This window comes from Trichosurus vulpecula, chromosome 3, assembly GCF_011100635.1.
Source record: "Trichosurus vulpecula isolate mTriVul1 chromosome 3, mTriVul1.pri, whole genome shotgun sequence".
In the NCBI taxonomy this organism is placed as follows: Eukaryota; Metazoa; Chordata; class Mammalia; order Diprotodontia; family Phalangeridae; genus Trichosurus; species Trichosurus vulpecula.
The window spans coordinates 409702695-409729546 of record NC_050575.1 but is presented as its reverse complement, the minus strand read 5'-3'; the positions used below and the strand labels follow the sequence as shown (position 1 = coordinate 409729546).

The following is a 26852-nucleotide window of genomic DNA, read 5'->3' as shown; positions in this document are numbered from 1 at the left end:
CAGCTCATCCACACCTGGCAGTGATTGACAGATGTGGTCAGGCCTAGCAAGGTGCCACACTGACCTGTGATGTGTCCTCCAGCAGGCCGGAGGCTGTCAAACTGCTTATCATGCTTGGTCCGCTCTTCCGAGGTGATCGCCCACATGTTAGGGCCTCCTAAAAACACGCAGCAAAGATGCAGCCATGAGATGCTGCTGACTGGGAGTGAAACATTCCTCCCAGAGCTGAAAACTGGCCATTGCGGGGGTGCGTGGTACAGCATGACTGGGAAGGGCTAAGTTGTACACTGGCAAAGGCCGATGACAGAACACAGACATCCGTCTGCCACTGTTAGCTCCCAAATATGGAAGAGGAGGAGAAAGAAGGTGGGGGAGGGAGAGGAGGAGGGGGAGGAAGGAGAGGGGGATGGGGAAGAGGAGAAAAGAGGGGGGGAAGAAGGGGGAGAATCAATCTAATGGGGAAAGCAAAGACTGCAAAGGAAGCTAGAAAGCAAGGGAGAGGCGGAGGGAAGGCCTGAACAGCAGAAAGGATGACATCGTGCATTCATCAGACAGAGAGCCTTTTGAGGGGAGCTTTGCAATTGGGGTGCCCACTTCTGTCCCCTAAATGCCTGCCCTGGGCAGATATGGACATCGGGCTTCAAGGGCGGCAGAGCCGATCTCCCTTGGAAAGGCTGCCAGTGTGATCTCAGGTACAACCACGATAAGGACATCCTGGCAGAAGGACACGAGTCATGGGGGGGGGGGGGGCGATGCGTTCCAAGCTCCACAAAGGCCTCCCTCCCACAGTGTCTCTGGGCATGGAAGATGTGAGGCTGCCCTGAAATCTCGGGGGCTGCCTGCTGCCTCTACTAGAGGCAGCACTGGCAAGCAGTTAGTGGGAGGTCAGTCCAAGAGTTTCCAGGAAAGGCTGCAAACACCAAAGAAGCAAACAAGCCTTGCCCCCTTCTTCCTTACCATTCATAACAGCTGGAAATTGAGCCATCATGGTGCCGGGGCTGCCTTGAAGCTCTCAGCCATCTGCAACATGAACAAACACACGGTTCAGGCATCAATGACCAATGCCAGGAGGCAGGTCCCCCCTTTACACCCTACTTGGGGCAGGGGCAGGGGCAGGGACAGGCTTGGGATCTGCTAAACAGGCAAGATTTACCCGGGGCAGGGAGGGGAGGTTGCAACGGAGGATTCTGACAGCAATAGAAAGTATGAGCTTAAAGAGAAGCCAGTAATCATTCCCAATGAATGCTGGGAAAGGAGCAACATGTCTATGGGAAGCTACACGTCTGGATCTGACCCGCTGGAGCTATGCTCCAAGTGGACAAGTCCAAAGGTCCCCTGTGGCTTTGATGGAATGCGCCCCAAATGAGAGTCCTGCGTTGCTGCTGGCCTTCCTGGCACAATCCCTCCAGCAATCAACAAGCATATTAATCGTGTGTCTTGATTACTAAGCACTATGCACTCTGCTGGGTGCTGGGGATGCAAACGACATTCTCCCTGCCCTCAAAGAGCTTACGTTCTATCTAAAATGTCAGGCAAATCTATAGGAAATAAACAGCAGGTCATTTTGGTGGGAAACATCCAACACAGGAGGCACTGCGCTGAATGCCGAAGGAAACAAGGTACTGTGAGAGGTAAAAGTGAGGCCAAAAGCATTCCAGGCTCAGGAGACGACGAGTGCAGAGGCAGAGACGTGGGGCGGGGCTCTACTGAATGTAGAGGGAGCAGAGCCCTGAGGAGGAAGAGGCTGGGGGAACAGTAGTTCAGGCCAAGAGGTCCCCAGGGTCTGCACCAGGGGGGCTGAGGGAAGGGGATTAGACAGATGAGAGAAAAGGTTGGCAAAAGGATTGGTCCTGAGGGGTCAGACCAGAGGGAAGAAGGAAGTTGGGATGAGAGCAGAAGGTAGCTAGACCTGCTCCTCAGGTCCGATGCACTGTCCCACCCAGAAGGAGAATTTGCTCCCCAGTCACTGTCCCAGCCCTGGGCATCGGCCTGCTGGAGATGGGGGTTGACTTGAGGAGGGGTAGTATTTAATATACACTGATACTACATGCACTCTGAGAGGCACCAGTGGTTCTCTCCATTGGGATGGCAGGAAGGAGGCTTTCATCCCCAGTGACCAGGCTATAAATACTCTAAGAATGACATGATCCATAGATAAGGCTGCTGAACATTCCTGCTCCATGAAAGCATAACTTACCTGGACCGGTAGATCTCTGTCTCCTGAGGGAATGGGGGTATGAGAGGTGGAAGCTAGCACAGCCCACGGACAGGGAAGAGTGGGAGAGTGTGGGGATTTATGGTGGGTGTGACTATGCTGGAGACAAACTCTATGCCTACTTATCATGGAGCCCATGGAAATGCCATCCATCTTCCCATCCTCTGGGGTCCTACCCCAAGTCCCATTTGGAGACTAAGGCCTCAGAGGTCTCTCACTCTCTCCTTAAGAAACAAAAGTCACATAAGGTTGGAGGACAATCACTCAGGCCCCACACCAAAGAGAATATGAGGAGTTTTTTCTCCCATGACATCAAACTCATGACAGATTGAAACAAGAGACAGCTACATGCTTACACTGACTGCCTATTTCTGAGGATCATGGATTCTTACAACTAGAGCCAGAAGGGATGGGGAAACTGAGTCCCAGGGAGGTTAGATCACTTGCCCAAGGTCACACAGATGCTATGTGAGAAAGAGGATTTATAGCCCTGTCCTATAGACAATATTCAACCACAGCAGCCAGTCAGTGTTCAATTACTCAGGACAACAATGGATAATCTTGGTAATTTTGCCTAGTCATTATCTAATTTGCATGCATCACCAATTCTCTCAGATTTCATAATGATGTTGACAAGGCTCTATGACTCTCTCTAAAGGATGAGAGCATTCCCCAAACCCAGACAAGGAGCCAGAAAAATAGAGACAGCTTCACTTCAATAGCTTAGCGTGGGGAATGCTTCTAAACATAGCAGTTGTGAACAGCAGCGACATTACCAAGCCCTCAACCTGTTCGCATTAAAAGAGGGAGAAAAGACCCTTGGGCAGGAATGAAGAAATGTTTTCCTAATGACACACATACCTACAAAAAGTAATGTCCTTAGGATGTAACATGAAGAAGTAAAAGGTTATCATTTTAAAACCCCCACCCTCTCCAATGCTATCTACCTCCATTTGATTTTAAAAGCAGTAAAGAGGGAATAACTTACTTGCTTAACAAAGAAGAGAAGAAAAGAAGGATGCCACTGAGGGGCATGTGGGAGCCCTTCCCATCCTAGTGAACCCCTACATAGCTAGCCAAATAAAGAAGCTTGGCATGGCCTTGCCCTTGGGATGGCAGACAAAAAGGCCTTTGCCTACTAGAGGCGCGAGGTCAACCTTTTTAGACCTCACCCCCCTGCAAAGAACATGGTGGAAAAAGAAAGGTTTCTTTCATATTGAGTTGAAGTCAATGTTGAATTTTGAAATTCTAAGACTCCTGTGAATGTGGGCTTTTGATCTTGTAAATTTTCTTTGGAGATCCCCAAAAGCTGGATGGGATCAGATACCTGTTCATTTCTTCTTCTGTTTCCCTAATACTGTGTAGGCCTGAAGAGGCTTTTGTTAGATCCTTCAAAGGTTCCAATGTCTTCACCTTTGTTCCTAAGGGGGCTGGGGCTGATGGCCCCTAAAGAACAATCACTCCTTTTCATGCTACCGCAGGTCAGATTGAGACCAACCTGAGGGCTCAATCCTGGAAGGAAGAGAAGGCAGGCAGTGAGCTCCATAAATAGGTGCTAGAGTGAATCAGCCTTGGCAGCAGTGTGCTCAAGGGGCTCCCATTCTAATGGGGAGATAAGGAGGAACCATGCAAGCCATGTACATGTGCAAGGCATATACAATGTATAAAGTCCCAATGTAACTGGGACCTGTCACATGAAAGGCACTAACAGCTGGGGCTGGAAAAGGTCTGCTGGTGACGCCATAAACAAATTAGGAAAGCATGGAATAGTTTGCCTGTCAGTATGAATAAGGGAAGAATTTAGGACCAAACAAGAGATAAAGAACATTACAAAGTACAAATTGGATCATTTTGGCTATATAAAATTAAAGTCTTTGCAAAAGAAAACCAATGCAACCAAAATGAGGAGAAAACTTGGGAATTTTTTTTATGGCAAATATCTCTGATAAAAGGCTTCATTTCTCAAATATATAGAGAACTGAGTCAAATTTAGACAAATACAAGTCATTCCCCAATTGATAAATGGTCAAAGGATATGAAGAAGCAGTTTTCAGACAAAGATATGAAAGCTATCTACAGCCATATGAAAAAATGCTCTAAATCACTACTGAATAGAGAAATACAAAACAAAACAACTCTGAGGTACTACCTCACGCCTATCAGATTGGCTAATATGACAAAAAAAGAAATGTTGGAGGGAATGTGGAAAAACTGGGACTTTAATGCACTCTTAGTGGAGTTGTGAACTGATCCAACCATTCTGAAGAACAATTTGGAACTATTCCCAAACGTCTATAAAACTCTGCATACCCTTTAATCCAGCAATACTACTGCTAGGCCATCCCAGACATCCCAAAAAAGGGAAAAGGACCTATCTGTACAAAAATATTTATAGCAGCTCTTTTTATATTACTTAAGAATTGGAAATTGAGGGAATGCCCATCAATTGGGGAATAGCTGAACAATATGGTTGTAATGGAATATTATTGTGCTATAAGAAATGATAAGCAGGATGACTTCAGAAAAATCTGGAAAGACTTACATGAACTGATATAAAGTGAAGTGAGCAGAACCAGGAGAACATCATACATAGCAACAGCAACATTGCTCAATGCAGAATAGCTTAGCTCTTGTCAGCAATACAATGACCCAAGACAATCCCAAAGGATTCATGATGAAAAATGCCATCTGCCTCCAGAGAAAGTATTGATGTTGTCTGAACCCAGGCTGAAACATACTATTTTTCACTTTCTTTTTTTTTTGTTCTTCTTATACAAAATGACTAATATGGAAATGTTTTACATGATTGCACATTTATAACCTATATCAGATTGCTTACTGTCTCAGGGAAGGGGGAGAGGAAGGAGGGGGGAGAGGAAGGAGGGAGGAAGGGAGGGAGGGAAGAAGGGATAGAACTTGGAACTCAAAACTTTGAAAAAAGAATGCAAAAAATTGTTTTTACATGTAATTGGGGGGAAAGTAAAATATTATTTAAACAAAGAAAATTCATTAAATGAACTCCATCACTGGCCAAGAAAAAAAAAAATGCCTACTGGGGGAGGTGGGATTTGAGCTGAGGCCTGAAGGAGGCCAGGGGAGCAAGGACAAAGAGGGAAGATGTAGAGCACTGCAGGGATGGAGCACAGCCAGGGAAAAAACAAGGAGGGGGGAGATGGGAGTGTCACCAGATCACAAGAGGATGAAAAGAGCAGGGGAAAAGCAGAAAAGGGCCAAGCTGAGGAGGATGCTCTATTTGATCCTAGAGGTGAGAGGGAGTCACTGCAGCTGACTGTGGGAGTGGAGGTGGTGGAGGGGGGTTGGGTGACATGACCAGACCTATATCCATCTCTATCTGTACATTCATCTGGGAAATGATGACATGACTTGCAGTTGACTTTGATTTGAGTGACGGAGGGCTATGCAAGGTCACCAGCCTCACTTTCTCCTCCAGAGCCATCTGGGTCCAGTGACCTGATATTCATCAGGATGACTAGAGTTGACCCAGGATGCAATGAGAGACCCTAGTCCTTTTATGCTAAGGCCTTTTCACATACTCACGCAGAGTGAGGTAAGGCCCAATCAGCAAATAGGCTTCTTTAAGAAGTGAGTCAAGGGATGGCCCCTTAATTAGAAAAAAAGGTAAAAAAAAAAAAAATTCAAGCTGCGAAGGGAAGACCCTCAGGGTTGCTATTCCAAAGAGAAACAGTTAACATTGACATTCACTCTTAAGTCAGGAGGGCCCAAAACATAGCCATTAAGTGGAGCTTGGGCGGGATGGATTGTGGTCCAATCTCTGAGCTTCAAAGTGAACTGGGTTCTTTCTTTCTCTTTCTCTCTCTTTCTTCCTTTCTTCCTCTCTCTCTCTTGCTTTCTTTCTCTCTCCCTCTTTCTCTCTCTTTTTCTTCTTTCACAAAACCCATCTATCTATAATTGACTCAAACTTCTAAGAGTAAAAGCCATGCCTCAACTGATAAATAGTCAAAGGATATCAATAGGCAGTTTTCAGAGGAAGACATCCAAGCTATTAAAAAACTTATAAAAGATGCTTTAATGCACTAAAGATTAGAAAAACACAAATTAAAACAACTCTGAAGTATCACCTTACTAGCATCAGATTAGCAAAGCAGACCAGAAAGGAAAATGACAAATGCTGGAGAGGCTGTGGGAAAACAGGCACATGAATTTGCTGTTAGTGGAGCTGTGAATTGGTCTGGCCATTCTGGAAAACAATGTGGAACTCTGCCCAAAATGTCATTAAATTGTGCATACCCTTTGACCCAGTGACACTGCTATGGGCCCCTACCCCAAGGAGGAAAATCAGAGGAATTAGGGAAGGAATTAGAGGAAGTTAGCGGAAAAGGGTCCAAAACATTTTGCGTGGCAAAAAGGTAGAAACTGAAGGGATGCCCCTCAATTGTGGAATGGCTGAGCAAGTTATTGCATATGAATGCAATGCAATACTATTATGCTGTATTTGAGACTATGCCCAAAGGGCTATAAAAATATGCATACCCTTTGACCCAGCAATACCACTTCTAGGGCTGTATCCCAAAGAGATCATACAAATAGGAAAAGGGCCCATATGTACAAAAACATTTATAGCAGCTCTTTTTGTGGTGGCAAAGAATTGGAAATCAAGGAGATGCCCATCAATTGGGGAATGGCTAAACAAATTGTGGTATATGAATGCAATGGAATATTGTTGAGGAGCAGACGGACTTCATTATAACCTGGAAAGACTTATGTGAACTGATGTTGAGTGAGGGGAGCAGAACCAGGAGAACATTATACATGATTACAGACATACAGTATCTGTGATGACTAACTTTGATAGACTTGGCTCTTCTTATCAATGCAAGGTTCAAAGACAGCTCCAAAAGACTCATGATGGAAAAAGCTATCGACATCCAGAGAAAGAATTATGGAGTCTGAATGCAGATTCAGGCAAACTATCTACTCTCTTTTTTTTTTCCTTCTTTTTTGGTTTTGCTTCTTCTTTCTCATGGTTCATTCCATTGGTTATAATTCTTCTTTACGACTTGGCTATTACATAAATAAGTTTAATGCAAGAGTATACGTAGAACCTATATTGGATTACATGCCATCTTGGGAGGGAGGGGGGAGAAAGAGGGGGAGAAAACTTGGAACTCAAAAACTTGTTGGAACCAAGTGTTATAAACTAAAAAATAAATTAATTAATTAAAAAAAGAAAGAAATGAGGAGCAGATGGGCTTCATAATAACCTGGAAAGACTTACGTGATCTGATGCTGAGTGAGGGGAGCAGAACCAGGAGAACATTATACACGATTACAGGCACACAGTATCTGTGATGACTAACTTTGATAGACTTGGCTCTCCTCAGCAACGAAAGGTTCTAAGACAGCTCCAAGAGACTCATGATAGAAAAAAACTATCCACATCCAGAGAAAGAATCATGGAGTTTGAATGCAGATCGAGGCAAACTATTTGCTCTTTTTTTTCCTTCTTTTTTGGTTTTGTTTCTTCTTTCTCATGATTCAGTCCATTGGTCATAATTCTTTACAACTTGACTATTGTGTAAATAAGTTTAATGTGAAGGCATATGTAGAACCTATATTGGATTACATGCTGTCTTGGGTGGGGAGGGGGAGAAAATTTGGAACTCAAAAACTTGTGGAACCGAGTGTTGTAAACTAAAAATAAAAAATATATTAAATAAATACAAAAAATACTATTGCTATGAGAAATGACGAAGAGGATAATTTTAGAAAAACCTGGAAAGACGTACGAATTGATGCAAAGTAAAGTGAGCAGAACCAGGAGAACAATCTATATACAATGACAACAATACTGTAAAAACAAACAACTTTGAAAAACTCTGATCAATGGTTCCAGAGGGCTACTGATGAAACATGCTGCTCACCTCTCGATACAGAGGTGATGGACTCAAGAGTGCACGTTGAAACATACTTTTCTGGGGAGGGACAAGGCATAGCTAATGTGAAAATGGATTTTTCCAGATTCTACACATTTGTAACAAGTTTTGTTTTTCTTGCTTTCTCAATGAGGAGAAAGGTTGTAGGAGGGAGAAGATTTGGAACTGAAAATAACATTTAAAAACCAAGATCCTCTCTGCTGCAGGCTCAGTGATCACATCCCTGACTGGGGTGCCAGTGACTTGAACTAGCCAAGGGCAGCTAGGTGCTCCTCTCGGTACTTTTCTTGGCATCAGGCATAGTTGTTTTGTCCCTGGCACTTCAAAGTTATTCTCCCTAGCAGAGAAAAGAGAAGCAATATAATATTCCTCCTGTGCCGCCCCTTCCTCATATCCTCTCCTATCTCCTTTGAGCCACTTGTTTTTTCTCTATCAAAAACAAACCAAAAACCCACCAGCCAGTGCTTCCCTTTCTGTCTCCTATCACCCACCAAAGACCCCAAACCCAGAATTATTTATCTGAGATACACAGGCCACTCCCAAAGTTAAGAAAGGGCAACTGCCTTCCTTACAGTTTTATAAAGAAAGAGACCCTGGAGAAGGAGGCATCAGTCTACTAGAGAAAAGAAAATAAATTCACAGGCTAGTTTGGAATTAGTCCAGCAGAAAATGTAACAAGGACCTGATTTCATTCAATCATACAATGTTAAGAGTTAGAAAGGATCCCTTCATTTTATTGAGTAAGAAACTGGGGCCTCAAGAGAATTGACTTGGTTGAGGCCCCCAGCCTCCTGACTCTCAACCCAGGGCTGTTGTCCTCATGCTAACACTGGTTCTGTTTGGCTTCAAGGACAGAAAAAGCACAAGTAGAGGGGTGGAAGTTACTAAGAAGCAAATTTCAGACTGAGGTCAGGAACAACTTCCTGACAAGGAGAGGTCTTCAAGCAGACTGGGGATGACCCAGTGGGGTTTCCTTTGGCATTCAGGCTGGATCAGAGGTCACTCTCCCATTCCTGATTCTGTGATCCCCCTACCCATCAGGGTGCCTACTCTCTTTGAGGCAGTGCCCAGGGTCCTGGATTGAGAGTCAGAAGGGAGAGGAGGCTCAAGTCCTGTCTCTGACTTGTGTGATCTGGGGCGAGTCACTAAAAACAGTGCTGGCCTCCCTAAAACAAAGGGCTCCAAAATCATCAGGATGCAGCAAGGAATGTATGTAAGGCACGGGCCCCCCTTCTGAGTCTACACATCCAACCATACCACACAACAAAACCTCAGAATTTCTCTCTCAGTCACCTCTGGCCCACATCTCCTTCTCTTGAGGCCCTTCTTGGCCTCATACTGGTCTATTGGAATAGCCTTCAGATGGGTCTCCCTGGCTTCAAACAGTCCACCTCCAATGTGCACTCACCCTGGACCTTCCCTCCATGGGGAAGACCTGAAGTGTACCTGCTCTCCCTAGAACAGTCCCTGGAGTACCCCTTTGCCATGCTGGTTCCTGCCTGGTGAGCTCCTCATGGGGCATCCAGTCAAGCTTTAATCCCTTCTTGGCTATCCTTCTACCTTTCCCGACTTCAAAACCTCGCCCCCAAGAAGGAACCTTCCCTTCCCTACCCTCCTGTCCTTTTTCAACTCCATTTTAGGTGCTGTCTTCCCCCACTAGAGCATAAGCTCTACAAGGGCAGAAACTGTCCTTCCTTTGTTCTAAGAGCTGAGAACAGTGCCTGCACATGGAAGGGGTTTACTAAGTGCTTGTTGACTGGCACACTGGGGCATTTAAAGCTCTTCACGACATGACCCTTTCTTACATTTTCACACCCTCCCAGTATGTAGAACCCAGCGAGGCTGGCCTCTTTGGCGTTCCTCACACACAACACTCTCCTGCTGACCTCTGGACCTTTGTCCTGGATGTGTCCCATGTGTGCAGTGCTCTCCCTCCCAACCTGATGGATCCCAGCTCGAGTGCCAACTCCAACACCCCTTTCCTAGTGGTGCCAAATGCTAATAACATCCCCACCAAGGTTACCTTCCCTGTACTCTGTGTGACCAGGAGAACACCGTGCACAGTAACAGCAACAGTGTAACAACTATCAACTGGGAAAGACACAGCTACTCTGATCAAGACAATTCCAAAGAACACTATCCTCCTCCAGAGAGCGCCGGTGAGCTCTGAGCGTAGCCTGAAGCAGACTGTTTTCACTTGGTTTACTTTTCTTGGTTTTTTTTTTTCAGCACAGCTAATATGGAAATAAGTTTTGCATGACTTCACATGTCTAACTGATATCACGGCCTGCTTTCTCAAAGAGCGGGAGAAGGGCAGGAGAGAGAGATAATTTGGAACTCAAAATTTTTAAGAATGAATGTTAAAATAATATATAAGCATAATAAGTTCTAAAAGTCACTTCCCAAAATAAAATCTACCCTGTATTATTGATACATGTTGTCTCCCCCATTAGAAAGTAAGCTGCCTAAGGGCAGGGTTTGTTTCTGCCATTCTTTGAACCCAAAGAGCTTAGCAGTGTGCCTGGTATATGGTTAGCATTTAATCAGTGCTTGATTGATTGAAGGTCACCTAGGTGTTTACAATGTATATATTTTCTAAGCACCTAATTATACATAATTCTGTTTGCTCTGTTAGAATGTATGCTCCTTGAGGGCAGACACCCCAATTTTTTGCCTTTACTTGAATCCAAAGCAGTTTAGCACTATTCTTGGCCCACCCTAAGAGCTTCACAAATGCTTACTGACCATCATGTGTAACGCCCAAGGAAAAAAAGAGTTTATCACAAACTCCCGGAGCCTCTTCTTACAGGGGTCCTATTGTTACAAACCATTCTTACATGAAAAGTTACTTTCTCTGGGCCATGCACTAGGGTTACAAACTCGAAAATGAAGCAATCTCTGCCCTCGAGAAGCTAAAGGTAAGACAGAGGCCAGAGGGAAGTGGGAGAAATTCCAGCAAAAGCCTCCTGACCTCCCAGGGCAGCTCACTGACCTGCCCTCTCCAAAAGTCATAAGGGCAGGGTTAGCTTAGGGACAGGTCATATGACCAAATGGCCTCTGATGCTGGAGAGGCTGTGAAGTTATTCACAATAACCGTGAGAAGGCATGGCCCCAGGTCTTGCCCCAGATCAGTAAGCAGAGGACTGGGTCCCAAAGGAGGCCCAGGGACAAGCCTCCTTTCTTCACAAGTTTGGCTAGCAGGGGCCTTGTATAAAAAAGACTTGACTATATTTACCCAACCCACTGGGATAAAATGAACAAATGCACACAAATAACCAACAGCACAGAAGTTGGACTGGATGACTGGTCCCAGGTGCTGGGCCCCATTTCTGGAGAATAAGACCAACTGAAGCACAACAGTGAGGCGTGTGGACTCCAGGCCCAGCACTCTTCCTCACAGCTCCTTCACCTGCAAATCTATCCTCCTTACCACTGCCCCAGTTACTGGAAGGAAAGAGCTCTCCGAGGTACTAAGTGCCTGTTAGCAGCAGCCTGTGGGCAAGTGGAGAGAGCACCTGGGCCGCTCCAGGCCCACCTCCCAGACCTACTAGCTGGGCAGCCCTGAGCAAGGCCCTTCCCTTCTCATGGCCCCAGACAACTCCTTAAGATACTAAGTTACAGAGAAGGTGCCACTCTGCTTGGGCAGAGGAAGTGTCTTCATCTGGGCCTCCACCCAGGCCCTCTGACTCTCCCTCAGCAGCAGAATCTGTTTCCCTAATCTTCTGAGAGGTAATGAAGGCTGAGATCACAACAGCGCATATAGGAATCAAAAGGAAAAGATAGAGTCTGTATAGACTGAAGTATGCTATTTTTTTCTTTCTCTGTCTTTCTTTTTTTGAGTCTTCTTGTATAAAATGACTAAAATGTAAATGTTTTACATGATTGTACACGTATAACCTATATCGGATTGCTTACCTGAGATGGGAGAGTGGAGAGGATGATGGGAGGGATAGAATTTGGAATCCAAAACTTAGTAAAAAGAAATAATTTTTTTTAAAGTAAGTGTCAAAGTGATTGAAGAAGGAAAGAAATGTCTGTCTCTTTGAGGTCAGAAAGTACTCGGCAAAAGTGAGGACCATGCCAGCAGAGGAGACAAGAGGCACTAAAGGCAGCCTGAAGCAGCCATCCCCTAAGCCCACCAAGAATTCTGGGCTGCGGGTAGAAGTCAAGGAACCTGCCCTGGAGGAGGAGGAGCTCAAGGGACAGCAAACTGTCACTTAAGTGATTTATCACACTCCCTCCTGACTCCATTTCCCCAGCTCCTCTCAGTCCCTGAAAGAAGTGACTACGGGCAGAGGTGTCTCAGAGGGACCAGCCAAGAGTCTAAAGCACACTTTAGGCCCAGCAGTTTTTCCCTGGCTAAGTAGTCTTTGCAGAAGGCAAGACGATCCATCACTAGAGTCTCCCCCAAAGCCTAATGACACTTAACAAGATGCTGTACAAGGGCTTTGGGCCCATTGAGGAAGGCATATCTAACTCTAACTCTGAGCTTCAGGTTAAAGCTTTGCGAAGTCTGAATTTGCTAGGGAACCTCTGTGATGGCGATCATAGTTGTTTTGGGGTAAGGAGCCCAAATTTTGCCTCAGACTCAGACTGGCTTTTGGCGGGGAGAGTGCCCAGACTCCCTAGGCTAGGGTTCCTCCAAGGCAGGACCGGAATCCAGGTCTTCTACATCAAGGCCCCATGCTGTTCACGATCCAAAACTCCAATTATAATGGACTCTCCAATAATAAGAGCGGTGAAGCGCCATGCACAACGACAACAACGTAAGTGGAAAGAACAGAAGCTACGTAATTACCCTGACCCAGAAGCTTGGCCCACAAAAGAGAACATGACCCCCTCTCCCTCCCATCTCAGAAGGGGAAGGGGCCAGGGGATGACCAGGGGTGGAGAACAATGCATACAGTGGCAGACTTGGGGGATGTGTTGTTCGGTTCCTGACATTTTCTTCCTTTTTAAAAAATGTCTGGGTAGGGAGGGGGGACAAGTGATGTATTCAGAAAGGAAGGCAACAAGTAAAAGCAAAAAGCAACCAGAAATCAAAATAATAACAGGAGCTAATACCACTGACCTCCTGCTCTGCCCAGGGCTCAGAACTGAGGCTTTTTAAGCTCCTGGACCACCAGGGTTGCATGACTGGCAGAGAATCTCCTAAGGAGCCGGCGGCAGAACCGAGAACTGACCAGGGATCTTCAGGGCCCCAAGGCTGGCAGCCTTCATCGCCTGTTACTGCAAACACCATGTCTCCCCTCAATTTCATTTGTACAATGGGAGCACTCCTCCACCTTCCTGATCAATAAGGCCTTGTAGGGCCTGCCAAGCCAGTGCCAGGCTTTGACCCTGTGATTTCACGGCTGTGAGGAGCTCACAGATGAAGAAATATCCTCTGTCATCCCTGGGCAGCACCCACTCAACCACTGGTAGTTCGAGGGCTGTCTCAGGCAGTCCCAGGGTCACCTGGCCAGGATGTGTAAAAAGCAGCACCTGAACTCGGGTTTGGTGGCACAGAGCAGTTTTCTCTTTCCTATGGGAACCTGCTTGTCTACCAGAAGCTTATATTCTATCAGGGGAAAATGTGCAAGCTACAGACATAGTAAATGCACACTGATTTAAGGGAGAGGGATGAGGGAAGACTTCTAGAAAGAGGGGGCTGAACCCAAAGAGGCCGAAGTGAAAAGGTGGGGACATTCCAGGAATGGGGGACTGGAATCCAGGCCTTCTAGGGGGGGTAAGGAACGGGACCAGCACCAGTGTGACTGGCCCACAGAACCAGTTAGTTCAAAACCTGCACCTGTGTGCAGGCCCTGAGCTAAGCTGAGAAGACTGACTCTCCCTTCCGGGGGCTGCCAATCCCCTGCAGACAACCAGGGAGTGATGTCCAAAAGGTTGGAAAGGTAGATGGGTGCCATATGGCAAGGGCCTTGACATGACAACCAGGAGCGAGAAAAGAGGAGCCAATGGATGTTACCAAGCTGGGAAGCACCAGTCTAGAGGAGGGGCACTTTGGGGCTGGGAGAAGGACGGGCCCAAGCGAGAGGTTCCTACAACAGTCCAGGCGGATCTAGCAGGATCCACCTTTCCAGTCCCTTTCCACGTGCAATGGTCCCCCTCCCCTGCTTCTTCCTTCAAGACTACCTTCTACGGGAAGCTTTTCCTGATTCCTGCCTCCCCCTTCCAAACTACCCACCATTAGGTGCTTCTAGATCTGCATGCTGCCTCCGCAATAGGAGAGGCAACTCTGAGAGCAGGAATCATTTCCTTTTTGCTTGTGCCCGGCACACAGCAGATACCCAGACAGTTCCCAGGGACTGACAAAGTGCCTTGCCACATGCACCCAGGATCTCCAATCCCTCTCCCCTCGATTGTCTCCCAGCCAGCACCCCTGCTCAACACAGCACCTTTCTTCAGCCCTGCCCTTTATCCCGGCCCTAATTCCAAAGCTGCCCAGCTAAGCCCCAGTTTGGCATCCCTCCCAGCACCTGCTGCCGACATCACTCTGACTCATGGGCTGTCACTGACTAGGTCTGCTACAAGCTGGAGTTCAACTGGGCCCTCACTGCCCAAAAGCAATCCTTGGACACTCCTCCACCCCCCTGGCTCACTATCCTCCTCATCAAGCCTTGACAGCTCCTCTGAGCATCCCCTCGCCCCGAGGTCAATTGTCCAGAGCGTCCTCTTCTTCTTTACCCCTCATCTTATACCTTGCATTCCCTCCTTCTCAACCCCTGGTTCCCATGGAGAGGTACCCCATCTTCCTGCCAAGGCAGACACCTGGAGATACATATGCAAGTCCTATCCATCCGGTCTCCCTCCCTGCCCCTGCTCTGAACTCTCTCTCTGGTCTCAATCTCTCCCTGGCTCCTGGAGGTCTCTTTCTTCCTCCCCTCCCCAAATCCTCACTTGACCCCTCCCTTCCACCTCACATCTTGCTGATCATTCAGGGCTAAACTTCTTGAGAAGGCCACGGGCCTCCACTGCCTCTCCTCTCCCTCTTCTTCATTCTCCCAAGGACCAAAGCCAGGGGCCTTTTCTCAACGTTGAGCCCTCTTGACCTCCATGGGGCCTCCAACACTGGTGATCTCTCTCTTCCTGATGCTCTCTTCTCCAGATTTTCAGGACATCTTTGTCTGCCTGCCTGTCTGTCTGTCTGTCCCCCTTCCCCATTTCTTTTCTTTTTTTTTGGAGGGGGGAAGGCAAGGCAATTGGGGTTAAGTAACTTGCTCAAGGTCACACAGCTAGCAAGTGTCAAGTGTCTGAGGCCGAATTTGAACTCAGGTCCTGACTTCAGGACCAGTGCTCTATTTGCTGTGCCACCGACCTGCCTCTCCCCTCTGTTTCTCTCCCTCTCTCCCCACCCCCCCTCCTTCTGTTGTTCTTCTACCTCTCTGATTGCTCCTCCTCAGTCTCCTGCTGGATCTTCATCCAGGTCTACATAGGTGTGCCGCAGGGTTCTGTCCTGGGCCCCCTTCTCTTCTTCCTCGATACTCTACCACGTGGTTATCACATCAGCTCCCATAGATTCCACAATCATCTCTAACCTGATGATTTTCAGATCTGCTCGGCCAGCCTTAGCCTCTGTCTTGACCTCCAATCTGGGTGAATGGCCCACAGACATCTTAAATGCAACGTGCCCAAAACAGAACCCTTCATCTTTGCCTCCAAATCCTCCCCCTTCCAGACTTCTCTGTGGCTGTCCAGGGCACCCCCAGGCTCAAAATCTAAGGGTCATTCATGGGCTCCTCACTCTCACTCCCTATTTCCAATCTGTGGCCATGGTCCACTGACTGTATCTTGTTATGAACACAGCATCATCACCTCACAGCTGCACTACTGCAATAGCCTGGGGGTGGGTCTGCCTGCCGGAACAACGAACATAACCATAACAAAGATTATAGCAGTTAACATTTATAAAGGCGGCCAGGTGGTACAGTGGGTAGTGCTGGGCCTGGCGTCCAGAAGACTCATCTTCCCAAGCTGAAATTCGGCCGCAGACACTTAGCAGCTATGTGACCCTGGGCAAGTCGCTAAACCACGCTTCCCTCAGTTTCCTCATCTGTAAAATGAGCTGGAGAGGGAAATGGTGAAACCCTCCAGTATCTCTGCCAAGAAAACCTAAGCAGGGTCAGACACACCTGAAACAACAACTGTGTGTCGGGCAGTGAGCTAAGTACAGCCATCATCTCATCTGAGCCTCATGACCCTGGGAGGCAGGTGCTAATCCCATTTTACAGGTGGGGACATAGAGGCAAATAAAGGTAAAGGGACTTGCCCAGGGTCACACAACTGGTAAATGACTGAGGCCCCATCTGAACTCAGATCTTCTGACTCCAGGCCTGGCACTCTATACCACCAGCTGCCCAAGTCTCTGTCCACTCCACTTCATCCTCTACTCAGCTGTGGAAGTGATCTTTCTAAAAGTTCAGATCTGGGACATCACTCCCCTACTCCAATAACTCTAATGGCTCCCTATAGCCCGCTGCCCCTCCCAGCCCCCGCCTGCCTCCTGGCGTTGCCTCTGTTGCCTCTGGCCTCCACAGCCCCGGGCCTTACACCAGACCCTTCATCTGGCCCTCCACCTCCTGGCTTCTGTCCCAGCTCAAAGCCCACCTTCTAGCAGAAGCCTTTCCTCATCCCTCCTTCCATAATTACTTCCCGTTTCTCCCACCTTGTTTGTTCTATTATGTGCATGCAGATTGTGGGTTCCTTGAGGGCAGGGGCCACAGTCTCTTGTTCTTTTTAAACTGCATGGAGCAAGCCACAGACCTTCATCAGTCAGAAGGAGAGTCAGTATGGAGCAGCCCAATAGTCAGAACTGTTGGGTTTGAGAGCCGCCTTTGACAGAAGCTGCCCTAGGTCAGTCTGCCCGGGCTGAGGGAGTTTCTTCATTGTTGAAGGTTTGGGCCCAAAACACTGAAAAGGCTGCTAGCTCTCACCCCACCTTCCCATCCTGGGCCTAGCTGAGAGTAGCACCAAAGGGCCCGAACGCCGGTGAAGGAAGGAAGGGCTTCCTTCCTGAAGCAACAAAAGCCGGAATATGATTCAGCCCTTACCGAGACCGAGAGTCCACGCCAGCCAGTGTCTGACAGGACGATGCCAATTCAGCTCCACTGCACTGACTCACTGCTGTGGCTCTGGCGAGTCACTGACATGCCCCTCCCGGAGCCTCAGCACAGACCATCTCCTGCCAGTTGCTGTTTGTGGCAAACCGAGGTCAGGTGCTCCAGAGAAGGAAACACTACTTTCTGGTGGCATGCTGGTGAAGGGGACAGACCCCTTCTCAGAACAACAAAACAGAGCATTATAAAGGAAAGCGTTCTAATGAAATACAGTTATCAAAACAAAACAATACTGATTGTTTTGGAACCTCAGTGAAGAACCCCTGGCTGCATCTGTGATCACACTAGTCTGAGGCCCTCCCAAGTGAGGAACCTCCCTCCATTAAAGCCAGTTAAGCACCTTTGTCTAGAAAAGAGGGGAGCCTGAAGCCCACCTAGGTCTTCCTGGCTCAGAGGCTAGCTTCCTGCCCATTATGCAAAGCTGTCAATTCATTCCCTACTGCTTGAAAAACATTCCTCTTATTATAACAAAAACCAATCCAACCCCCAAAGCCATCTCTACTGAGTCTGCCAAAAAAGAAGGCTTCTCAGAAAAGGCCCTCAGCCCTAACACTGAGTGTCTGACTGTGACGTCTGCCCAGTCAGCCCTGCCCTGCCTGAACCACAGGCCCCAGGGTCCATACCACAGAGGCAGGCAGCCTGGTGCATGGAGCAGAGGCCAGCCCCCCAAACTCTCCCACCAGGCTCAGAACTGCCCAAATCAAGGCAGATCTGCTCTTACAGGTACTTCCCTCCAAGGGACAGAGGGAAGGTTCTAAGCCAGGCTCATCCCCCAGAGGCTCAAATGGACACATTCTGGCCATAGAAAGACAAGGAAAGAGAAATATGGCAAGCTAATAAACGAGATCAGGCAATCCCACGTGAGCATTTCCTCTCTGAGGAGTTGAGTTGGCAGTCAGAGCTCCTGACACCTTCCCTCTCCATACACACCTTCCCAGGCTGCCACACATGTACACACACACACACTTACTTCTGCTCTGACCAGCTTCCTCAGCATTTCCGGCAGTCGGACTTGCTGCCCCACAAGCCCCAAATTGAGGCCCAGATCTACCAACCCTGCAAGTCTGCTTCCTGTCCTGACAACAAGCTTGGGGAGGGTGAGGCCCCAGCTGAGCTCATTGCTCTGGCCTCCCATGTCTCCACCCGCCTCAGGAGCCCTGCCTGCCATCCTGGGTTTCTTTCCCAGCCCTGGTAAGTTCAGCCAGCAGGTAGTCCCTACTAACCTGACCCCAAGCACTATGGTCCTAGGCTCTGCCCTAGGTCTCTGGCCGATGGAGGGCAGGTCCAAGCCTCTTTTTCTGTTCTGTCTCTGTCTCCATTTAGCACTTAGGCCAATGCCTTCCCTCTACCCAGCAGACACATAATAAATGTATACTGCATTAGCCTGGAGTGACCTTGGGAACACACTGTCAGAGTCAGAATGGACCTTCAAGATAGATTTCCGACCCCTACCACCCCAGACTGATTTAAGAATTATAATAAGACTTCACTGACCCCAAATACCAGACAAAATACCTTTCCAAAGGCCAGAGAGTTTTTTAAAGAAAAAAATCCAATAAATCAAAGCATTCAAAAAGTGATCTTTGAATCTGTGAGATCTTAAAATGAGAAGAAAGTATACCTGAGTTTCTCAGGGCTCCTAAGAGCCTAGGTCCCCTTCTCCCAAACAGCCACATATGAAGAACTGAAAGTATGACTAATACGGAATCCCAGGCACCTCCATCAAGAAACTGTCTCTTACAAAACGCATCTTAAGTGACTCCCTTCTGTCTCTTTCCCGAGCCAGATGCCACTCTGGGCAGTGAACAATGCTACCCCCAACGCGGGGGAACCAAGCACACCCTTCCAAGCTGCAGATGTAGACCTTGAATGCCCAGCCCAAGCAACCTCAGAGTAACACACACTGCATGGAAAAAGGGAACACAATAATTCTTTTCTGCAAACGCCAGCTTCCACTAGCAACAGGCTGATACAGGGAAGAAAAAAAAGATACTATCCAAAGGATAATCAAGGTCCTCCTCCACTTTCAAATCCCAACACAATGGAATAGCTAGCCCTTGAAGAAACAGCCCCTCATCCAGACCTCCACATAGCTGGTTTCCTGGGCTCCAATACTCCCATCACCAAAGAAAACTAATTTGACATTGGGCTGGCGAGGTTCTGAGAGAGGGTAAAAAGTCACCCAAAAAGACAAAAAGAGTCAAGAATGGACACAAGTGCTGAGCTCTCCTGAAATAGAGGAGGCCATGCCCTAGCACGCTCCCTGACAAAGGTACCAGTCTCCAGTCCATACCAGACTCACGCCTAGAACACAGCAGTGAAAAGGAGCCTCACTAACAGCAGGCTCCAGTCCCTTCATTTAACAGATGAAGACATAATGGCCTTTGAGGGGAAGAAATAGGAACGATGGAAGGCTACATCTATCCGAACTCTAATGTCCCTCTTAAGAAAAATTCCCAAGACACGTCAGGCTCTCCAAGACCACACCAGGGACACACGAGCCCCAGCTGGGAAGACTTCCAGGACGGTGACTGCCTATGCAAGCTGGCTGAGGACTAGACTGACTCTCTTGGGAAAGGCCCAACCATCCCTAGCAGGCTGGTCATGGGCAGATGAATTAATGACTGGTAGACTGCACCCCATGAAATAAAAGGAAACCAGAAACAGCCTCCAGGCTTGGAAGATCCCTTCCTCTTCTACAGCAATTGGACAATGAGCGTAAAGATTCTCAGAGGTCTCTGGTGGCCTGAAACATTCACTGACCTATGAAGATTCTCTACATTTGTGTTTTTTGGCTCCAGACCAAACATGCAGCTCAAGGCCCAGCTCCCCCAGCACTGACATTCTCACTATCAATGTGCACCAAAGCCAAATGGAAGGAAGCCCCCCAGGTAGTCCTAAGAGAAGCAAGGGTGGGGGTGAGTCAGGCATCTAAAAGGCAAATCCTTCTTGGCTTAGCTGGTCAACTCACCTGATGCATGAGGAGCTGGCCTCCCCACCCCCATTAGACAGCTCCAGCTGATACAGATATGGGAGAGGAGAAACCCTGGCAAGGCCTTGATAAGACCCTCCACATCAAAGCTGGATACCCACTCTGTGACCTCGAGGTCAATAGGGAGGGCTATGAAAACTAGGCTGAAAAATACAGGTTTACCGACCTGTGTGTTCCCCATCTTTTATGCAAAAAGAGGCAGAGAGCCCTAATAGAAACACACGTCACTATGCCCAGGCAAACTCAATCCCTGTGAACTGAAATGAGCGGCAGGCATTACAGCCTGCAGGAGGACAGAGAGGTGCCCTGGGCCTGCCAAGACACAAACATCCTGGGGGATAGGCCAGCAAGCTGGACTGCATGGTAGGAGGAGCACCAATATTCCATCAAACATGACAAGTCTTCTCCATCAGAATGGACAGCAAGCACCTCATATCGCCGAGACTGAGCCCACAGTGCCAGATGCAGAGGAAGTAGGCACTGCCCTTGGTGGGCATTGTACCAGCAGTTCCTCCCCTGAGGACTATGAAGACATTTTTAAGATGTTTTAGTTGGTTTCCTTTATAACCCCCTATACTGTATTTTACAGATTTACAAACAAGACGATGAGAAGGGCTCCACAGGCTGGACATTACAACATCCGGAAGAGCCTAGGTGAGGACCTGGACTAGGGCACTGTCAGGACTCGGGTCTACTATCAATATGAGTAGAGAGAGGGATCAGAAGTAAGAGACATTGAAAAGCAGGATGCCAGGCCTTGGCACCTGACTGGAGGCTGAGGGGTGAGAGAAAAGGACAAGACCACACTAGCTCTGAGATTTCAAACCTGATGGAACTGGGAGGAGGCTGAGAGAATGGACAGAAATAGGGTAGGTAGGAAGAGGGGCAGGCTTCAGGAGGGAAATGCTGGACACCATCATGGATCCATTTGAGGTGTTGGTGGGATGTATCTAGAGCAGAGAAACTGGGGCTGGGAACATAAACTTGGGAGTCCCTGCCCTTACGAGGCTTAATTAGATAATGGGGAGGGGTTTGAAAAGTCCACAAATAGCTGGGGTATTCAAGAAAAGATGGATTCCAGCTTGAGAGGAAGTGGGAAGACCACCCTCGACCACCCTCGCCACCTCTGGCCCGGAACACTGCAACAGACTCCTCATTGGTCGCCGTCCACTCCAGACCAAGCTCCACACTGTGGCCCTTATGCCCACTGTGTGTCCCATGCCTATGCCCGTGTGACTGTCCTACTCAACACACTCCAATATCCACACTTGGGCTTAGCTTTGAAAGCCCCTCATGATCTGGCCCCAGCCTAGCTTGGCAGCTTCCCTCCTGTACCCAGCGATGCTGTGTAAATGGAGCACCTGGCTCCTCCTAATATACAGGGTAGCTAGGTAGGGCAGCAGATACAACACAGGGCCTGGGCGCAGGAAGATCTGAGTTCAAATCCAGCCTCAGTCCTTTACTAGCTGCATGGCCCTGGCAAGTCATTTAACTTTTGTAGGCTTCAGTACAGGGATATTGGCTCCTATCTCCCAGGGTGGTTGTGAGGGTCAAATGAGATCTCTGTAAAGCGCTTAGGATGGTGCCTGGCACATAGTAAGCACTATATCGATGTTGTTACTCTCATGATCATCATCATCACCTCCACGCCTTTGCCCTGGCCGGCTCCCTCCTCTGCCTCCCAGAAGCCCTCTCTTCCTTCGGGATGTAGCTCCAGCCCCACCTCCTCTAGGAAGACTTTCTTGATGTGCCTTCTCCCAAACCCCTGCAATGAGTCTCTTTACATTGATTGGGTCCTGGTGCCTGTGGTCTGTGTTCTTTGTCCTTTATCCCAGGACCAGGCACATAGTAGAAGTTTATACCTGAGCTAGGTCTTGCTGTTTGTTGGTGTGTTAGTGGGTGTGGAGGGTGGAAGGTGGGGGAATGGTTATTGGGGGAAGGGGAGTCAATGTCTGCCAAAAGAACCAAGAAAAGGCAATGCCAACTCAGGCCAGGTCAAGCCACCCTATATCTGCCACATAAAGAGAGGAGGAGCCCGTGGCCCGCATAGCTGGAACAGCCAAAGCCAAAGTCCTGTGATGTCCTTAAATGCCCTGCCTGCATTTTGAGAAGCATGAGGCAGCCACTGGAGATTCTGAGGGTCTGAGCCAAGCTGGAGGGAGAAGTATGAAGCAGGGGACTGCTAAGGGCTGAGGGAAGGCAGAGAGGGAGACCAACATGTAGCATAATGGGAAGGGCACTGGATTTGGGGTCAGAGAAGCAAAGTTCAAACTCCACATCTGACAGTTCCTCCCTCAGCCTCAGCATCCTCACCTGTAAAATGGAGACGATGTATTTCGGAGGGTAGCTGTTGGAAGACTACTCAAACCCTCATGCATAACCTCCATGCCGCCCACACTCCTGCACCACACCCCCCACTGTCTAGCCAGCACCAAGAAAAGGCGATTCTGGACAAAACCGTGCTGAGCTGGGTCTACTAACTTGTAGGCCACAAGCATTTCAAAGCTCATTTCCGGACCACTGGTTTCTCTGGGCCACGTGACTGACTGGGCTACACAGGCTCCTCCCCTGATCTACAGGATAAATTTTCTTGAGAACTTCCAAGGTAAACAGGGTGACTTCTATTCTGCCTTGTCCTTAACACCCATTTCTGATACAAAAGCACAGGGGCTCATTTCAATTTTTTAACACAGTAACTTGTCCTAAACTCCTATTTGAATTTCAGGATCCCAGCAGCTCACATGGATTTACACCCTTCCCCTTCACGGCCAAACTGGTCTCACTGTTCACTGAGTCTCCAAATCCCTAGCTTCCTTCAAAGCTGAGCTCAAACACTACCTCTTAGCTCATGAAAGGCCTGCCCTGGTCCCCTCAGATGCTCAGAACTCTCTTTTCAAAAAATGGCCACAAATTTATTTTGTGGATGCTTATACGAGTTGAAAGAAGGTAAGCTACTGGAGGGAAGGGTCTTTGACTTGTGTCTCTGTAACCCCTGTCCAGTACACAGCAAGCCCTTAATAAATCTTTGCTGACTGAAGGTTAGTACTTCTAAGTTTGCAAAGGAAAGCACATTAAGGTTACAACCACAGTTCTTCTATCTGGTACTCTTCTGTTATTTGAGGTTGATTTGCTTTACTGGAATATGTTAAGACCAAAGCCTGCCGGCAACTTCAGAATGCACGGATTTCCAACCTGGATTTCAACACTTTCTCTTCAGTGTGACCAGGGTTTTCATGACCTCTGAGATTCATGCTGTCTGGCTGTGTCCCAGGCAAAGGACCACAGCAGATGTGGAAGTGCAAAACTGGAATTCAGGGCTCACTACTAACTCAGGAATACTTCTTAAATTGGTCCCAAATCTTTACTAAGAAACAATCAATATTTATTAAGTAGCAATGTGACAGGTGCTGCACTAAGGGGCTCAAGGAGCCCACAATCTAGTGGGGGAGACAAGATGCAAAGACATATGACAAAGCCAAGGATATCCTAGAATGAAGAGGGGCTAGGGGAGGCCAGCTGTCAAGAGTGCAGGAGCAGGAGGGACAGAGAGAACGCCCAGAGATGGAGGCTCCTGTCCCTGGAACAGTGAGGGGGCAAGGGTCTCAGGATCACAGTGTGTGGTGGGAGGTGATGATGGGCTTTGAATAACAAAAGAGAGTATCTTAGGAAGCTGAAGAGGACAGGGAGCCCCTGGAATTTGGGAAGGGTGACCCATGATCCGACCTAGGCTTCAGGATGATCATTTGGTTGGGTGCCCGGGATATGGACTGCAGTTGGGGGTGGGGGAAGACTGCAGGCAGAGCCCCAGCAGCTCTCCGGGTAGTGCAGACCCGAGGGGATGAGGGTCTGAACGGGGAGGGGGGAGGGAATGAGGGTCTGCACGGGGAGAGGGGGCGGGAGGAGAAGGGTTCGGCTCGGTCCAGACAGTCCAGGGGTCAGCACAGAGCCTGGGTTGGAGGGAGGTTCGTTAAAGCCAGATCACTGCGGGGGAGGGGCTGCGTTCCCTACCCCCTTCTGCACCCGCCCCCCCCATCCCCAGGGCAATTCTCGATCTGTCTATCTCCGTCCACAGCCCCCTCCCCAGCCCAGCCGGGAGGTCTAGGGCGGCCCGCTGCGGCCCGGCGCCCTCCCAGGGTCCCCGACGCCTCCTAGCTCCCGCTGCGGGTCCCCTCCCCGCCCCCCCTCCCCTATCGCCGCCTTTCGCCGGGCCCGCGACCTGCGCACAAGCGGGGGCACAACTGGAGTCAAGAGGACCCGAGTTCGAATCCACCCTCAGACCCTTCCTGGCCGCGAGACACCCGGCCCCCCCTCGCAGGGCCGTGTCACCTCCTGTCACACGCGTGGGCGGCCCCCTCCCCAATCCCCACCACCTCCCCCGCCCCTGCCACTGCCAGGAAGTCGCCACCGGAAGCGGGGCCTCCTTCCTGCTTCCTGCTTCCGCGCGCCCCCCGCGCGCCCCCACCTGCCGCCGCTTGCTCCGCCTCCGCCTCCGCTGCTCCCTCGGCCGCCCGCGGGGACCCGCGCCAGGGGTCCCGACCGCGCGCAGGGGCTGACTAGCCACGAGCCACGAGCCAAACAGCTGCCGCTCCGCCTGTCAGAGCCTCCTGTCAACGCCGCCCGGCCCCGCCCCGACGTCACCGGGGCGTCATCATCACGTCACCGCGCCGGGCAGGACGTCATGTGACAGCCGACCCGAAGGAAGCTCGGGGTGGAGCCTGGAGAGAAGGGGCGGGGCCGGGGAAATGAGACCACGGTGGCTGAAGACGAGACCAGGAGGGGCAGGGCCTGGAGAGCGAAGGGGCGTGGCCTAGGAGGGAGCCCTGCCAAGGAGACTGGGAGAACGAGGGGCGGGGCCAGAGGAGGGAGCTGAGGCTTGGAGAGGTGGGGCTTAGAAAGGAGACCTTCCTAAGAGACCGGGAGTGAGGGGGCGGGGCCAGAGGGGAGATAAGGCCAGGAGGGAGAGGTGGGGCCTAGGAAAGAGACCTTCCAAGGAGTGGGAGAGCAAGGGGGCGGGCCGGAGGGGCGGCGGGGGCGGGGGAGGGGGTGTTGTGCTGCCGAGTCTGAAGACGTCAAGAGGGGCGGGGCCTAACGGGAGGGTTGTGGCTCCCTCGCAATTCTCCGCCGGTGCCCTTGTGAGCCTAAGCCAGTGGCTTCCGGGTACCGCGAGCTCCCAGGTGGGGACAGTACATCCACCAGTGCAGGTAGAGGGGCCCTAAGAGAGGTCATGTGGAGGTCCTGCCACCCGCGGGCCCCAGCTTCCTACTGCCAGCAGGTGTCAGAGGTGGGCGGAACCCAAGAGATTTTAGAACCAAGCCAGTCCTTGTGGACCTTTGGGGCTAACTAAGAATTAATAATGACCGATAGGTAGCATTGACGTCAGAGCCACGAAAATCAATATTTACAAAGGAAAAAGTGTATTTTGTTTGTAGCAAAAAATTAACCATAAAGTGAAAATAAATGAAATTCATTTTGTTTGTGAATTAAATAATTATAATTATCCATTGTTATGAATTACAGAACACAAAAAAAGCCCTAGGAAAGGACACCCTGCTATCCTGGCCGTAGCGGGACCGGTCAGAGACGCCCTTTGGGAAGAGGCTGGAGGGGAGAGGGGGTAAGACTGAGGTGAGAGGCCTGGCTGTCTAGGAAAGACGATGCAGAGGCCGGTCAGTGCTGCTTGCCCAACACCAAGGCGGGTACGTGGCTGGGGAGACAGCCCCTGATGTGGCAGCAAGTTGATGGGGGAGGGGATGTGACATCTCTTCATGATTCCTGACTGTCCCTGCTAGTTTCCATGCACTGGTCTATAAGCTGCTGGAGGGGAGGGACGCTCCCTTAGGGGAGGGACCATCCTGCCTTGGAAAGACCATCCCAGCTTTGCCAAATCATCACCTGTGTGACCTTGGGCAGGTCAGTGATTTCTCTAGGCTCCTTCAGTTTCTTCTTTGGTGTGACCCCTGTGAGCCCTGGCAGGCCTGCCCCTGGAAGCCAGCTCCTTTCCAAACCAATGAGAAAGAGAAATGACTCTCCTTCAATCCATTATCACTCAGTCCACCCTTTTGGTGTTTCATCAACTCTCCTGCAGATTCTACTTGGACACCAGGACGATGTATGCAAACCCAAAGTAGTAACCCTCAAGTTTTCATGGGAACGGCCTGGCTTTCCTCACCCCAGCCTGCTCTGAATCAAGGCCGGAGCTTGGTTGAATTATCTATTTTAACTTTTCCTGTCTCCCACCTACAAGAGCCATGCCTGACATGAGGGCACAGTTCTTGGAGCATGCCCAGCAGGCTGTGCCTATGATCTCCCCACAGAAGCTAAATAAAAGAAAAAAGTTTACAGTTGTGAAAATTACCTGTGATAGTGGGGTAGCCTGTTACCTTTCCACTTAGGTGGTATTCTCTATTTTCTGTCCACTTATTTCAGGGTAATGAAATGTATCATAATTACTTGTTGAGCATGGAAATCAAAGGCATGACTAAGAGGAAGAATGCTGTCTCCCTAGTGATGAAGAAAAAATGCTATGGAGCTCCAGGATGAGAGAGAGGTATCATCAGCATCAGTAGCAGGCACTACCTCGCTGCCTCATCTGGGGCCACCACATGGTCATGAAC

General features: G+C 49.2%; 1 protein-coding gene across 6 annotated transcripts in view; it reads right to left on the bottom strand.

Annotated features, from left to right (window-relative positions):
• ITSN2 (intersectin 2) overlaps positions 1–24838 on the bottom strand; it is a 107642-nt gene extending 82804 nt beyond the window's left edge. For all 6 annotated transcript variants that reach the window (XM_036748825.1, XM_036748820.1, XM_036748821.1 and 3 more), the window contains exons 1-3: positions 24701–24838; positions 958–1020; positions 65–157 (exon numbers count right to left, since the gene is read on the bottom strand). In XM_036748825.1, coding sequence (XP_036604720.1) covers positions 65–157; positions 958–988 — 124 coding nt within the window. In that variant the 5' untranslated portion in view covers positions 989–1020; positions 24701–24838. The remainder of the gene's footprint in view (positions 1–64; positions 158–957; positions 1021–24700) is intronic.
• Between the last annotated feature and the right edge of the window lie 2014 nt (positions 24839–26852).